Source organism: Alligator sinensis, unplaced genomic scaffold (assembly GCF_000455745.1).
Source record: "Alligator sinensis unplaced genomic scaffold, ASM45574v1 scaffold1462_1, whole genome shotgun sequence".
Classification (NCBI taxonomy): Eukaryota; Metazoa; Chordata; order Crocodylia; family Alligatoridae; genus Alligator; species Alligator sinensis.
Genome location: NW_005842850.1, coordinates 397798 through 413723, shown reverse-complemented (window position 1 = coordinate 413723; position 15926 = coordinate 397798). Strand labels below are relative to the sequence as shown.

General features: G+C 52.9%; 1 protein-coding gene across 2 annotated transcripts in view; it reads right to left on the bottom strand.

The window, feature by feature from the left end:
• Nucleotides 1-1678: 1678 nt before the first annotated feature.
• The window catches only part of CKAP2L (cytoskeleton associated protein 2 like), a 16834-nt gene continuing 2586 nt past the window's right edge, over nt 1679-15926 (bottom strand). Inside the window, exons 1-7 of one of the 2 annotated variants that reach the window (XM_006035526.3) lie at nt 15267-15349; nt 11366-12411; nt 6857-7058; nt 6437-6592; nt 6038-6101; nt 4632-4776; nt 1679-4024 (exon numbers count right to left, since the gene is read on the bottom strand). In XM_006035526.3, coding sequence (XP_006035588.2) covers nt 3817-4024; nt 4632-4776; nt 6038-6101; nt 6437-6592; nt 6857-7058; nt 11366-12411; nt 15267-15320 — 1875 coding nt within the window. In that variant the 5' untranslated portion in view covers nt 15321-15349 and the 3' untranslated portion in view covers nt 1679-3816. Of the gene's footprint in view, nt 4025-4631; nt 4777-6037; nt 6102-6436; nt 6593-6856; nt 7059-11365; nt 12412-15266; nt 15350-15926 lie in introns of those variants that run through there. The other variant, XM_006035525.3, reaches the window with a different exon arrangement.

The following is a 15926-nucleotide window of genomic DNA, read 5'->3' as shown; positions in this document are numbered from 1 at the left end:
GGCATGGGGGGATCTGGGGGGCAGGGGGGGTTGAGGGCAGGGCAGCACCCCTCATGCTGTGTCCTCCATTAAGCAGTGGATCCAGGTGTGCGGGGCAGGGGGCCTGGTTACCTGGGTTCTTTATGCATGTGGGTGCAGGTCTGTGTCCATGGATGCCTGGGGGTCTGTGTGTGTGTGTGTACGCCCATGTCCTGGACCCCTGGGTCCCCAATGTCTGTCTCTTGGACATCCGGGTCTTGAATATCCATAGCCCAGATGCCTGGGTCCCTTGTGCCTGTCTCCCAGATGCCTGGGTCTGGAGTGTCCATGTCCTGGACACCCGTCCCCCCGCCAACTGTGCTGCTCCCTCCACAGCAGGCATGGTGGGTGGAGGCACGGTGCCATGGCCAGACAGGTGAGCTGCTGCATTGTGGGTCACGCCCCACACTCTTTGCCAGCCAGCTTTTATGGACCCTTGGCCTGCTGCTTGGGCTCCCCCTGCTGCCTGTGTGCTGCTCCCTTGCTGGTATGGCTGTGTCAGGTGCTGGGTGCAGGGGGAGGCTGGGTATATGGGGGGCAGGAAGCATGGGGGACTGGGATTAATTGTTAGGGACTATGAGGGGCAGAGAGCACAGGGAGACAGGGGTGATGAGGTAGGACATGGGGAGTATGGGGGCTGGGACTAAGGCAGGGATTGGGGAAGGGAAGAAGATTGGGGAGGACACGGGTAATGAGGGGCAGGAAGCATGGGGGTGGGGCTACCTGAGAGGGAAGGAAGCATTGCGGCAGGGTTTAGAGATGGGCAGGGATTATGGGGGAATGGGAGCATGGGAGGATACAGATTATGGGGCAGGGGATAATGAGCAGGCAGAAAGCAAGAGGTAGGGACTAAGGGGGGAGGGATTATGGGGACTGGGAGCATGGGAGACTGGGATTATGTGGCAGGAATTATGGGGGGCAGGAATCACAGGGGCCAGGGATTATGGGTTGTCAGGGATTATGAGGGGCAGTAAACATGGGGGCAGGGATCATGGGGTAGAGTTTATGGGGACAGATTATGGGGTAGAGAGTATGGGAAGGAAGGGAGCATGTTGTGTAGGGATTATGGTAATATGGGAGCATGGGACTGGAATTATGGATTAGGGATTATGGGGGGAGGAAGCATGGGCACTGGGATTACTTGGAGGCAGGGACTATGGGAGGTGGGGAGGGAGCAAGGCAGGTGAGAATTATGTGGGGGGTTAGGGACTGTGGTGGGGGCAGGTATTCTGAGGGGCAGGGTTGGCAAATGGCTTCCTAGATGCCGCACGAGTCAGTGCTGGAGCTGGGGTGCCTGGAGCTGGGGGCAACTGGCCAGCAGGCGGGTGTCCCCTGCCCCCTCCCCCCCACCCCTCTGAAGTCCCCCCAGGGCTTGGGGGGGCTCTTATTCCCTCCTGGTTGCTATGGCAATGCCCTTTGATTGGCAGGACCTGCCATCACCATCTCCTTCCTCCTCCCCCTGCTCCCAGATGGTGAGCAGGGGGAGGACTCTGATGATGAGGATGATGACTGAAGACCCCCAAGGGGATGGGGTGCCTCTGCTACCCCCCCTCCCCCATTCCACCACCTTGGTGCTGGGGACCCAACCCCCTTCCATGCCTGACTGCAGTTAGGCCTTGCCTCAGTTTCTCCCTATGAAGACAGCCCCCTTTTTGGAGGGACTGCGGGATCAGCTGGGGGGGAATAGTTAAGGGCCTAGCCAGCAGCAGAGCTGTCTACACTAGGGCTCTTGCTGGCCTAGCTCTGTCTGGGTGGGAGGGGGTGATTGTAGCCCACCCCAGAGCTGGTGTGAGGCTGCATGGGGGGTTCTGCAGTGGGGTAGGGGGAGATCTTTGCCAACTGGATCCCCACTGTCCTCCAGCACTCCCCCACCCCATGGAAAGGGCAGTGCCCCAGGGCAGGGGTCTTGTGCTGGGGATCGGAGCCCAGCCCCATAGAACAATATGGGCTTGGGAGCTGCCTTCCTCGGGGCAGGTGGAGGGGAGCACAGCCTCTGTGTCAGGGCTCTGGCATGACCCAGGGCAGGTGAGCAGGACCTGCTAGGGATCTGGAGGGTCCATCTCCCACAGTGGCAGGGGTGGCTGCTCTTGAGAGCATTGAACCAGGTATCTTTAGTGATCCATGCCCTGTTCAGCACCCTCTCTGGCATCCACCATGGACTGGGTTAGAGTAAACATCTCCCACCCCTCTGGTCACCAGCCTTTCAGATGGGTCCTCCATGTACATCCCTGGTGCACTTTCTGCCCTGATTGCCTCTGGCAGCAACGAATTCCACCCATGAATGATGTGTTGCTTATAAAGACCTTTCTCTGGCTGGTTTGAACCCCAGCTCCAGCCCATTTCAGCCCATTTCCAGCGTCCTAGGACTTGAACAGCGGCTCCCTGGTCACTTGGTCCACAGCCTGCATGATGCTAGAGACCTCCATCCTCTTGTTCCTCAGCCTTCTCCATTCTACCCCATGTGTCCTGGCCTTAAGTCTCTCTTGGCCTGGCTGGAGCTCCAGGCCTTGGATCCTTTGCGTTGCCCTGTTGTGGGTGAGCCAGACCCTTCTCTGGGTGTCTTCAGACAGGTCTAATCCCCTCCAGGGAAAGCGGCTGGACTCCTTGGGAGCCCATGCTGGGCTCTGCTTCCTGCCCACAGCTGCTACCAGTCCCACAGGGTCTAGCCTGGGTGGACAGACATCAACTCTGGGTGATCTGAATGCCAGGATGGGAGGCACACAGATGCCTTCAGACCTTTGTGGGGGAGACAGGTGCCTAGTTTATGGTGCTGGTGAATAGAGTGGCAGAAGAGAGGGGGAGATGCAGCCCCTCCAGCACAGATTAAAGCCAGGATTGGGACCCAGATGCACAAATCAGCCATGCATTGCGCTGGATCCAGCATGGAGGGCAGTGATTTAAAAGGCCCTCAGTGACAGGCAGTGCCATGGGGCACAGAGCAGGGTCTTAGGGCCCCATGGCCCTGTCCAAACCCTCCCAGCATGGGGGTCTCTCCTCCCTCCCTACAACTCCCTCAGGCTCTTCTCAGACAGCCCCTCCCCTAGTTACCTCAGGCCTGCTTGATCTCCATCCCCTACCCCTGGCTTTTCCCCCCACCCTGGATCCATCCCATCCCAACCTGGGGCTTTTCAGCTCCTCACTGTAAATTCCAGAAGCTGCCAGCTGTGGATCAGGTTGGTTTAATAAGAGAAGAAGCTTTGCACACGTCTGAGCTAGAGCTGCTGGTAGTGAAGGAGTTAATGCTGGATCTCCCTAGGCTGGATCTGCCTTTGGAGTGTGTGCATGCACATGCACCTTCGTGGTGGGGGGGGTGACCTTCCTATGAGGGTGCAGGGCTGGCACCTTGCAATTCTTTAGGTTACACCTGGTCAGCACCATCACCAGGGAGGGGATATACCAGTAGCCAGGGCTGCAGGATCCTTCAACCCAGCATAGGATGACAGTAGACATCTTCCCCCTCCACCCCACAGAAGCCCCTTTTCAAGGAGCACAGGGGTGGGGAAAGCATCCAGTGAAAGATGTGGCTGCCTTTCAGAGGAAACAAGATGCTTTTCCTGTCTACACCTTGCAAAAACATGCCTCCTTGCACTCATTTCACAGATGGGAAGACTGAGGCCCAGGCCAGGGGCTTTGTATGCAGGACCAAGGACAGGACTCAAGGGTCCCAAGTTCTGCCTGCCAGACAAAACTGCTCCCTGTGTGCCAAGTTCTCATAGGTTAATTGCATGTTGATTGGCATCTACCCCTGTCAGGGGCTGTGAGGCAAGCAGTGGCCATGTGCTCTGGGGGAGGAAGCCTTCATTGTCCCAGGCCCAGGATCTCCAGTTCAACATCCTCGGGCAGGGCCTGGTTCTTGCAGATGACAATATGGCCCCCTGCAATCTCAGCCAGGGAGGAGACCACGAGGTCATGGTCCCGGAGCATGTTGGGGTAGCTGGCCATGGTGTGCTCGATGCGTAGGGACCGCCGCACTGGTGTCAGGAGCTGCACATTGGGTGCTGAGGCTCTGTGCAGGAGAGACCATGGATCTCTGAGATTTCCCCAGCTATGGATCTCTGAGGTTCTCCGACCCACAGATCCCTGATGTTTCCTTGTCCATGGATCTCTGAGATTCCCCCAACCACAGATCCCTGATGGCAATGATCCCTCCAGATCCATCAGGGTCCCCCAATCTCTGATTGGCTCATTGCTTTGGTGCTGTCACCCCACCCACCAGCTTTACTGATTTGGATGGGGCCCCAGTTTACCATCAAGGGGCATACACATTCCAGGGGGAGATGGGCAAAGACAGGGAAGCAGATACCATATCTTCTCACGTACAACACACACTTCCACTAAAAAAAAAAAAAAAGGGTACCAAATCCAGCTGTTGTAATCTACAGTGTGCATTGTACATCTTAAATATGGTAAGAGCAGCCTCCATCCCATTATGGGCCAAAATCTGCAGAGGCAAGGACCAGAAAGTCAAGTTAGCTGGGCTCCCTGGCAGTTGCCACTCAGCAGGTGGTTGTAGGTGAGAGATTATGGTAGGTGCTCCTGGCTATTGTCCTGTGTAACTAGTGGTAATGGGTGGGATCTGATTATGGTGAGTAGGGGATAAGATAGGGCCTTACCTGGGTGTTGGCACGACCTTCAGCTTGATGGTAGAGACTGGCAAGTGTCTCGAAGTGACACAGGGGGTAGTCACCGCTGGCTGGCTCTGGCCAGGGCAAGGGGTTGTGGGCACCTGAACCTCAGGGCCGGGGGTTGCAGGGATCCCTGGAAGGAAGAAGAGAGAGCATCAGCGGTTCCCAATTGCTGGGGAATCAGGGAGGAACTGGATCCCTCTCTGGACATGGGAGATGGGACACTGGCAGTGCTCCCAGCCCGGTCTGACCAGCCAAGGGGGCTTGTGGTATCCATCTGTGTGGTTTTAAGGGTGGCTGAGACAGATCTGGGGATGCTTCAGAGAGGCTTGATTCTGCCTTGAACAGGGGGCTGGATTCCCTGTGCCCTCCTGAGAAGACCCTGCCAGCCTGGCCTGGCTGAGGTGATCCTAAAGGAGTGTGTTATAAGCCCGGATCCTGGTTCTCTCTGATTAAAATAAATAAATTAAAAAAAATAAAAATAAAAATCCCCAATTTTTTAATTAAAAAAAGGAACCCAAAATCAACATTTTTCCATGATTTAAAATGAAACGCCACTAAAATTATATATATTTTAGTGGGGTTTCATTTTAAATAGTGGAAAAATTTGGATTTTGGGTTACTTTATCTGAAAATTTGGGATTTTAAACGAGAACCAGGGATCCCTGGTTAAGTCAGGGGCAACCGGCAAGGGAGGAGTAGCCACAGGCCCCACTGGGCATAGAGATGAGAGGAAGCCAGGATCTCTGTGGTTGTGGCCACTGCCTTCTGCCTCCCCATGCCTTCCATGCTGCGGCCACAAGATGGCACCAAACCAATGTATTTTAAACCCAGGCCGATGGATAGCTTGAGGCAGCCACCTTGGGTCCCTGTGGCTCCTTGCCCCTGCCTAGGCCTTGGGATATACTGTACCTATCCACACAGGCTTCTTCCCACCCCACACTGCCCCGCTTCCTCCCACCAAAAAAGCAGCCTTCCAAAATTGGGCTGCACCTTAAGCCAGGGAGCTGATTTTTTTGCCCCTGGAATAGAAGCAGGGAGACGCTGTGCTCTCATGGCTGCCACTTTGCCCCGGTTTAGTCCTTTCACAGCTGTTGGTTGACGGGACTGAGGGTGAGCAAGCTGCCGCTAGCAGTCCGTAATACCTGGTTAAAGCTTATGGAATAGCAACACGGGATGCCACACTTTCTGGACAGTCTACCTTCCCAGGAGGACTTACTCTATGCCAGAGTTCAGCAGGAGCCTGAAAAAACCAACCCTTCCTGCCTTCCAATAAAACAAAGTGCATCTAATCTGGAGGGGGCTGGCATGTGGGGAAAATATGATACCCGCTCTCACTGTGGTGTTTTCATCCCATTTCAGCCAGTGTGCTACAGTGCTCCCACCAGCCTCACCTTGAGATTTCTTGTCCCTCTGCTTCAGGAGATCGACAACCACCTCCCGCAGCTCCTGGATGGGCTGTGAGGGAAGGAGTTGAGAAATGGATGGTCAGAGCAGGCTCGATGGAAGGAAATGCAGGGGGCCGGACCCCAAATGCCAAGTCGCCAGTGGGGGAATGGCCAGAGAGCCTGGGGGGGTCCCAGTGATGGGGCCTCCATGGTGGAGTGTAGCTCTAGCTTTTCCAGTCCTTTCTGAGCTATAATGCGGCCCTTGGATCTATAGAAAAGCAGGGCTCCTGAAGTTACAGCTAGTTGCACAGCCCTGGGCAAGCTGAGGCTCTGGGTTCCCCCAATCCCAAAGCCAGGAGGTAATTGGCCTTCCCAGCATACACAAGGAGCTCCACCAAGACTCACCTCAGCTCCGGCCCGCACAGCTGCCTCGTACAACTCCGTCACATCAAAGCTGCCTTCCCGGGCCAGCATCTTGGCTTTACAGATCCAGAACCTGGCTGACCTCTCTGCTTCTGGAACCTGGGCTAGCTGGGTGAAGAATTTGCTGGCTGGGAGACCCTGGGAGGCAGAGAGGTGGAGGTGAGACGGAGGACTGGAGGGAGAGGTACCTGGTTCCAACCAATTCCCATGCTGGGATTGGGGCAGGAGGTGGCTGGATAAGTCTTTGCTTCTTTGCCCCACCTTCCCCCAACACAAGGCGAGTGATTTGTTCAGGGCATGCTTGGAACGTGTGGAAATACCGTAACCACTACAGCTGCCTGCCTGCCTGCCTCAGAGACTCCTGTGGCACTGGCCAGCTGGACCCTTGCAGCCTCCACCTACCTCCTCAATGTGTTTCAGGCACTGGCTAACGGCGCTGTGGATCTTGCCCGCAAAGTCCATCTGCTCCCGGGTCTCCTCTTCCTCCTTGATGTCATCCCAGAAGGACTGGTGGAGCTTCTTTGCCAATTTCTTTGTGGACAACGTCATGGGTGGCCGCTTATATGCTCGGCCTTTGGATGCCAGCCACTCCTCCAGCTGTTTCCTGGGGGGGGAGGGGATGACAACAGGACATTGGACCCTATCGCCACAGCTCCAAGAGCTGTCAGGATTGGGGCCCTGAAGCTGGTGGGATGTGGCCAACCCTGTCTAAACCGTTCCATCCTTGTGTCCAACCTATCTGCCTATAAAAGCTTCCAAGGATGGAGATCCACTCATCCCCCAACCCACCCTGACACCAAGACATCCTCAGAGGGAGACAGTTCTGTCTAGGGTGCTGGACTCAATAACCTCTGGAGGCCCCTTCCAGCTCAGCTGCTCTATGATTCTCCAACCTCCGTGGCTGATGCTCCTAGTCCCGTCACTTGTGTCTTCAAAGCCTATCTCCAGCCCCCAGAGAAGCTGGGAAAAAAATCCTGATCCAGAGGCATCTCTGTGATGGGAGTAGCTCTGGGTTTTTCCACTCTGGTCCCAGCTGCAAAGCTCAATCTGTCTGTAACCTACTGAGTACAACTGTGTGCAACTTGGCCCAACAACAAAGGGAGCTTGAGCAGCTGTGCTTACGAGGGCAATTTCCAGGCATGCAAATCCATAGTTTCATAGTTGGGACCTAAGCAGATCATCAAGTCCGACCTCCTGCCATGGGCAGGAATGAATGCTGGGATCAAATTACCCCAGCTAGGTGACTATCTAGCCTCCAGATCCTAGCTGCCCTGACTGTGAAGTAGTGCCTCCTGATGTCTAGTCTGAATCTACTCTCCATCAACTTATGGCCATTATTCCTCGTTACTCCCGGTAGTGCTCGGGGGAACAGGGACTCTCCCATGGCCTGCTGGTCCCCCTTGGCCAGTTTGTAGATGGCTACCAGATTCCCTCTCAGCCTTCTCTTGTGGAGACTGAACAGGTTTAGGTCCCGTAGCCTCCACTCTTAGGGCCTGTCTTGCTGCCCCCTGATCATGTGGGTGGCCCTCCTCTGGACCCTCTCAACGCTGTCCACATCCCTCCTGAAGTGCGGCGCCCAGAACTGGACGCAGTACTCCAACTGCGACCTGACCAGTGTCACATAGAGGGGGAGGATCATCCCCTTGGACCTGCTCGTGATGCATCTGTGGATGCATGACAAGGTGAAGTTTGCCTTCCTGACTGTGTCCCGACATTGGTGGCTCATGTTCATTTTGGAATTGATAATTACACCAAGATCCTTTTCTGCCTCTGTGCTGAGAAGGGAGTTCCCCAGTCTTTAGGTATGCTGCTGGTACCTGTCTAGATCTAGTTGCAGCCTGTCTCTCCCTTCTAGCGTGCCCGCTTCTCCCCACATCTTGGTGTCATCTGCGAATTTGAACAGGGTGCTTTTCACCCGCTCGTCCAAATCACTGATGAAGATGTTGAACAGTGCGGGCCCGAGGACCGAGCCCTGGGGGACCCCACTGCCCACATCCCTCCAGGTCAAAAATGACCCGTCCACCACCACTCTCTGCGTGCGGCCCTACAGCCAATTTGTGACCCATCTGACTGTGTAGGTATTGACGCCACAGTAGCCTAATTTTGTAATAAGAATGGGGTGAGAGACCATGTCAAAAGGCCTTCCTAAAGTCCAGAAAGACTACGTCCAAAGATTTTGTGACCTGATCGTAGAAGGCCATCAGGTTGGTCTGACAGGACCTGCCCCTAATGAACCCATGTTGGTTGCCCCTGAGCATGATCTCCCCTGCTGGTCCCTAGCAGATGTGCTCCTGGATAATTTTCTCAAAGAGCTTCCCCAGGACTGAGGTAAGACTAACGGGCCTGTAGTTTTCTGGGTCCTCCTTCCTCTCCTTTTTGAAAATGGGGACCACATTGGCCCTTTTCCGGTCTTTCAGCACCTCGCCAGAGCACCACGAGTGCTCGTAAAGCTGTGCCTCTGAGCCTGTTCCTCACACTCAGAGTTTGCCTGGGAGATAACAGAGACCAAAGAGATCCTTGGATCTATGGTTCACCGGAGTTGGACTGGAAGGGACCTCAGGAGATCACATCTAACCCAGCTCCCAAGGCAGGCTCAGCCCTGACAAAACTAGCCCCACTGTGTTCATCCAACCTGCTCTCAAACATTCCCAGGAACAGAGACTCCATAACTGCTCTAGGTGCCTGTTCCAGTGCTCGACCCCCTCATAGGAAGTTCTACCTCATCTCCAGCCTCAGTTTCCCTTGCTGCAGCTTGAGGCTGTTGCTTAGACCTTGGGGACTGCAGTAAAGGTCTTGTTCCTGACAGGCACAGAGAAAAGCCTGTCTCCATTCTCTCTATTATCAATCTCTCGGTATTTGAAGGCTGGGATCAAATCCCACCTGTCTTTCCTTCTCCAGACTCAATCACCCCATTCTTCCAGCCTGTTCTCATCAGTCTTTTCTCCCAGGGTCCTGATCATTTGTGCTGCCCTGTGCTGGATTCTTTCCAATCTGCCCATGTCCTTCTTTGAAGCATGGGGCCAGAATTGAACACAATCACCAGGGCTGAATAGAGGTGGAGAATCACTGCCCTGGATTTGCAAGTGACTGCTGCCAATACAGCTCAGGATGCAACATGACTGCCTCATATTCTGCTTATGGTCCATGTAACCTCATCTCTCTCTGCAGCCCAGCCACCACGCCCCAGTCTGAATTGGTGCATGCAATGATTCCATCCCAAGGGCAGGGCTTTGCACTTGTCCTTGCTGAATTTCAGTTCATTGGTTATTTCTTCCAGTGGATCCAGGTCTTTGTGGATCCCAGCCCTGCCCTCTGGAGTGCCTGCTCCACCCAACATGGCATCAACTGCTCTCAGGTACATTAGATGTGGCTCACATCAGAGGACAGGGTTGTTCTGGCATTAGATCACTGCAGTAGGCAGATCGAAGCAAGTCTAGGAAGAGATCAGAGCTTGGTCTTCTGCAATTAGGGAAAAACTCAGTCATCTTGTTGCTTTCTCTCCCATGTATTGTCTCATTAATTCCAGCCAGGACACCCCAATGGCTCTGATCCATGGAGGACACACCGCAAGCCACAGAAGCTTTGTCTAATATATTATATCCCTTGGCAGTTTGACCCAGAGCGGGTTGCAGAAAGGCACCAAGCCACAGGTGGCTGGATGTGCCTATCTAGCAACTGCTTGTTACAAAGGAGACTCAGAAAATCCAGGCTGGCAAGGCCCCCAGGGGGTCATATAGAGTCCAACCTCTGTCCAAACTCTCTCCCTCTTCCCCCCCAAGTTATATCTGAGCTGTTCCTAACACCCTGTGGCAGCCCCACAAGGCCCAGATGCCCCCAGTGCCCCTGCCCTTGCCCTGGGGGATGCTGGCTGGCTATGCCCTGCTGCTGCCAGGGGGCTTAAATGCCCCTGGGATATGCCAGGCAAGGCCATGCCCCTACTGCAGAGGAATGCAAACCCCACCCCCAGTCCATGCCTATTTGAGCAGGGGGGAAACTCCTTTCCCAATCCCCAATGCAGTGTCAGGCTGACCCTGAGTGGAGGGGCAAGACCCTCTAGCCAGGACCCTATGCCCCTCAGAGCCCCCCTAACAGGACAACCATAGCTCCCCTGTCTGCCTCCCTTCCATCATATCATCCCAGTGCCTTAAGCTAGCTTGCGGAGAGCTCCACCTTTCACTCTTACCCACAACATTGGCTACGTGGTACGTGTGGAAATATGGTAACTGCCACCATTGCCTGCCTGTCTTGAAGAAAATCTGATGGCCCTGGCTAGCTGGACCTGAGGGGGTTTGGCCCCAAATCCAGTGCGAAGTACCTTTTCTCTGTACTGGAAGGAAGTGGTGGTGGGGGAGGCATACAACACCAGACTTGCCCAAGGAGGTATATAACTGGCTTAGCAAAGACTAAGCTGGCTTTAGACACTGGACTAGATCCTCTTTCTGCCTCAGTGATATGGGACCTATTAATGCCTTTGGTTCCTGGAGGCAAAACTCCCTTGTGGGAAGGTGGTGGCAGGTGAAATGCAGCCCTAGAGAAGCAGCCCCAGGGGCGTCTCCATGAGCTGCTGAGCTCAGGGAAGGGGTGGCTGTCCCTGCTAGTGACTCTGTGAGCTGCTTGGAGAAGGTCATAGCCAATATTCTACAGCCACTAGCTGTATTTTAATAGTGTACAATGCACCCCCCCACCATCCCTGCCCCTCCATAAAAAAAAACAGCTGCTGGAAATTGGGGCGGGTGCATTATAAATTACAAAATATGGTAATGGCAGTTTCCACTGCTGATGCTTCTGTCGGGCAAAAGCAGCTCTCTGCACACAGGGAGCCAAGCAACAAGGAGGCTGCAGCTGCTTAGTTACAATCAGGAAAGATCTCGCGGGGGGGTGTATTGGACATGTGGGAAGTATGGTACTTACTTGCGATTGGCCGGGGTGGGGGCCTTGGGAACCCGGCGGGCTTGACTCCTACCAGTGCTGCTCCTCCTCTTAGGCAGGCTGGCCCTGATTTGAGCCCCGGAGGTGTGGGGTGTGGTACAGTTCCTTGGGGCACCAGGTCTGGGCTGAGGAACTCGCTTGGCATCCAAACCATTCTGCTTCCCTCTCCCCATTACCGTGGGGCAGGTGATGGGGCCACGAGGCCTCCCCACTTGAGAAGCTGCTTTGGGTTGTGTCAAGGGGAGCTTCTCCAAGGCTTGGGGCTTTCTGGGAGACCTCGTCAGCTTCAGATCCTTCCCAGCTGTAGCCAGAGGCCTGAGTTTCCCCAAGGCTCTCAAGGGCTCTGCATGTTGCCTCTCCAGTGGTCTCCCTGCCATTGGCTGGGGCTTTGAGAGGCTGGGATCATGCCCCCCTTTTAATACCCTTGGTCCCTTGAACAGCTGAGTCCTAGAAGCAGTTGAGATCTGATGCTGCACCACAGTCAAGCCAGGAGGGGGTTTCCCAGCTTCATCACATGCCTGTCCAGTGGGTCGGCTGTTCCCACTGGCTTTCAGCCTCCCACGACCCCTTGTGATGGTGGGAGCTATGTCTTTACATCCGGTCCTTGCCCGAGTTCTGCTCTCCAGACCAGATGCCCCCCTGCTGCCAAACTCTGAAGCAGGGAGGTTGAGGTTTTCTTTACCCATCTGAGTGGAGGGATGGCCCCTGCCTCCATCTGACTCTCCAGCCCTCTGATGTAGCTTCACAGCCTTGGCAGTCTCCTGCGTTGGATACAAGGGGCGACGGGTGGAAAATGCCATTGTCCTCGTGGACGGATTGCAGTGGTCTGGGTTGGGTGGCTTTGCGAGGGGGCCCTGATCCTTTCTCAGGCATTTCATGAGCCTGGATTTTGGGCCCTGGGAGACAGGGATGCCCACAGAACTGTGTTGAAGAGCATGACCTGCTGGCTTTGCAGCTCTGGAAGGGGGCCCAGTCTCTCTCTGGATGCGGATGGGCCATTTCGGGGGGACAACCCGGGGTCCAGTGACCTGGTGAGAGAGATCAGACTGATGAAAGAACAAACCACCCAAGTGCATTCCTGGTCTACTCTTTATATATATGAAAAAGGGTTTCAGCCAGGCAGACATCACTTCTGAAGAACCTAAGAGCCATTCATAGGTTCATCTTTCCCTCCTAACACAAAAGCAAGCTTTTGTATTGCCTTTTCTGCCACGGGGAGAGGTCTAGGATATACAGGTTTCCCTCACTTTATGCTGTGCATACGTTCCTGGAAAATGGCACATAACTCAAATTTGTATTTAAGGGGAATTCGCATACTTTACAACGTAACAAATAGGGATACATTCCAAGACCTCAATTGTACTGACCCCCAGACCTATTTCTACCACTTTTACAAGACAATGTTGGTACTCGCCCACAGCAGACAGTACACACAAGCACAGGGTGGTGGTGAATGTTACCGTCATGGGGATGGCAACTACAGAAATGCGTGTCACAGACAACGAGCAAGGAGCACAGATCCACACAGGAGACTATATTTTGGTGCGCGTCACTCCCACAGTGCACTGCACAAAGCAGCTGACTGTGGGCTTCCACCACACCTATCACATAAGAGTGAATTTACTTCGCATACGACCCTTTTTATACCAAAAATTCGTTATCGCATAAAAGCAAATTTGCACTACAGAACCTGCATAAAGCACGGGAAACCTAGGGAAACACAGGGCTACTACCAGAGACCACAAGGCTCTTGGAACAGACAGGTGAATTTGGATTTCACTAGCAATCATGAGACTCCAGCTGCATCTCCCTTGCATTTTGGCTGCTATGTAGAGAAAGCAGGGTACAGTATCTGTGCCTCTTAGAGAGGAATTAAATAAGAAAGCACAAGAACATAAGAGCTGCCACCAGAGGTCCATATTGCACAGTCTCCTGCCTCACATGATGGCAGGGAGTGGATGCTGGAAGAGAGAGTGAGCTGGGTTTTTCCACTGCTCCTCTCTTACTTGCAGCCTTCAGTATTTAAGGTCTAGGATGTTTCGATTCAGAAGCCATGTCCCTCACTCCAATACCTATTGATGCCCCTTTCCTCTGAGAACATGTCCAATCCCTTGGTGAATCTGGCTGAACTTTCAGCTTCTGCCACATCTGGTGGCAATGAGTTCCACACTTTATTGACCTGCCAGGTGAAAAAGAACTGTCTTGTGTTCACTTTAAACGGATGGCCTGCTCGCTTCATGTCATGACCCCTTGTTCTTGTATTGGGAGAGACAGAATCATAGAAAAAGGGGGGCTGGCAGGGACCTCCAGAGGTCACATTTAGTCCAACCCCCTGCCTGCGATCAGCCCTGTCCAAACCATCCCATACAAATCCATCGTTTCAACTCTTCGTAAAACCACTGTCAAACCTGACACAACACCAGACATCATTCCAACGCTGCCACAGGGAAAACAGGGGGACCACAGCAGCTAATGTCTTGCTGCTGTAAAGGTTTATTAATATACAATCAAGAAATCCCAAGAAGAGGCTGTACCCCCACTACAGAGGAAGGCAATCCCCTCTACCCCACCCATACCCATCTTTTTTTGGGGGTGAGGGGGTGGAGTTTCTTTCTGACTCCAAATGCAGCATTGCTCTGAGCCTGAGCAGAGCGGTAAGACCTTCTAGCCAAGACTGGCTTTGGTCCCAGCAGAAGCATTGATACAGCCCAGGCACCATTCCTAGCCTGGGCTGCAGCCAACACCCAGCGCCTCCGAGGGAGGCTTAAAACCACCCTGGCATGTGTAGCAGAAAGCAGGGGAGGGGGGGCAACCAGCACAGCTCAGAAGCCTAGGAAATCTCCACAGCAGAGCACAGTTATTCCTATGCGTAGATCACACCTGTCCAGTGCCTATCCAATCTCTCCTTGAACTCCTTCAGTGATGGAGAGTCAACAACTCCCCTGGGCGTCTATTCCACTGCCTCCAAGCTTTACCAGAGAAGAAGTTTTTCCTGAGATAAAACTTCAAGTCCCTTTGCTGCAACTTCAAGCCACTGGACCATGTCCTAAATAACGAACGTGCAAGTCACAAAAGGCATAACATTTGGGAACAAAGGGTCATTGGAGTACTGGACACAAAGTCCCAGTTGTGTTTCTGATCAACAGAAGGGAACAAGATTGCCTTGCAAGGTAACTAGGGCATTTCTCAGTCTAAGAGTGCATGCATAAAAAAAAATAACATTATCAATTATTAAAAAAAAAAAAAAAAAAGAAAGAAAAAGGATTTTTAAATTTAAATCATATTTTTTAAATTTTGTTGTGAAGATGCTTTTTAAAAAAAATAAACCTATATAAAGATAGTTTTAATTTAAGATATGTTAAAGCTCAAAGATAGCATCATGGAATAGTATATAATTAGAAGTTATAATCCCCGTTTGAGACAATATATTCATGTGACCTTTTTAGAAAAGTTTTATAAATAGGTCACAACAGGCCATGGACTACACTAGGGGCCCAATCTTATGGGGTTCCCAGAGGCTTTTCTACAGATTAGTAAAGATTAAAGAAAACCACTCAACCCAGTGGGACTCAGTGCTAGAAGATCCCATTAAGCATCTCTGTGATGCTTAGTTTCAGTTCTCAGACTGTGGATTTGTCTCCAGAGATAACATCTTTGTTAACAGCAGGATATGGAGACAAGAGATAACAAACCTGATTACCCACCCATCAGCCCTATTGTCTTTCTGCAAGTTTGTGTAGGGAGTCAAGCCCTTACCTCTCTTTAAAAGTGCAAGGTTTCAAGAAGTTAAATGAATAAAGGATATCAAACAACAAGAATACATTTTTGTAGGAAACAATTATTAAATCAAGGCTTCCTGACCAGCGATTTAAATTCAGTCTACCCTGTGTCTGCTGATCCAATGTGAGTGAAGTGGAAAACCCAGTCTCTCCAGCATTCTCTCTCCCAGCTGATCCAGGATTTTGGAGTAACAGGCTCCACAACACCACATCCCTCATAAGGTTGGCCCTCTCCTCTCCCACTCAGTGCTGCCCACGTTTCTCTTCCTTTGCAAGTCCCTTCGCTGCCATTTCCCCCTCCCACTTTCCCCTGCCCCTTCAGCCAGCAGGAGTCTGCTCCCAGCTGCAGCAAATCAGTCTGCCCCATGTGCTTTGCCTTGAATAGGCAGTGTTGACTTAGGGTCTGGTGATGACTTAGTGCTGTCCCTTGGCTAAAGGCATAATCCAACCCCTCCAGGAGAGTTGGATATTGGGGATGCTGTATGGGGACTTGTTATGGGGATGCTGTATTTTCCCATAGCTGGTCTTCTCCAGTGTTTGTGCCTGAGGATGGTTGGCCAAGGCACTGGGATGGGTTGTGAACTTTCTGGCCCCTTTGCTGACTCAGCAGTGCCCATCAAGCCGAGTCAGCAGTTTTCATACCTGCTCCACCCTCCTAGCCTCCAAGAGCCACAGAGCTGGGCCTTCCCAGCTTATCACAGCCAAATGCAGCAAAGGGCTGGTGTAAACCCATGAAGCAAGAGTTCATTTTCCTGGGAGTTTCC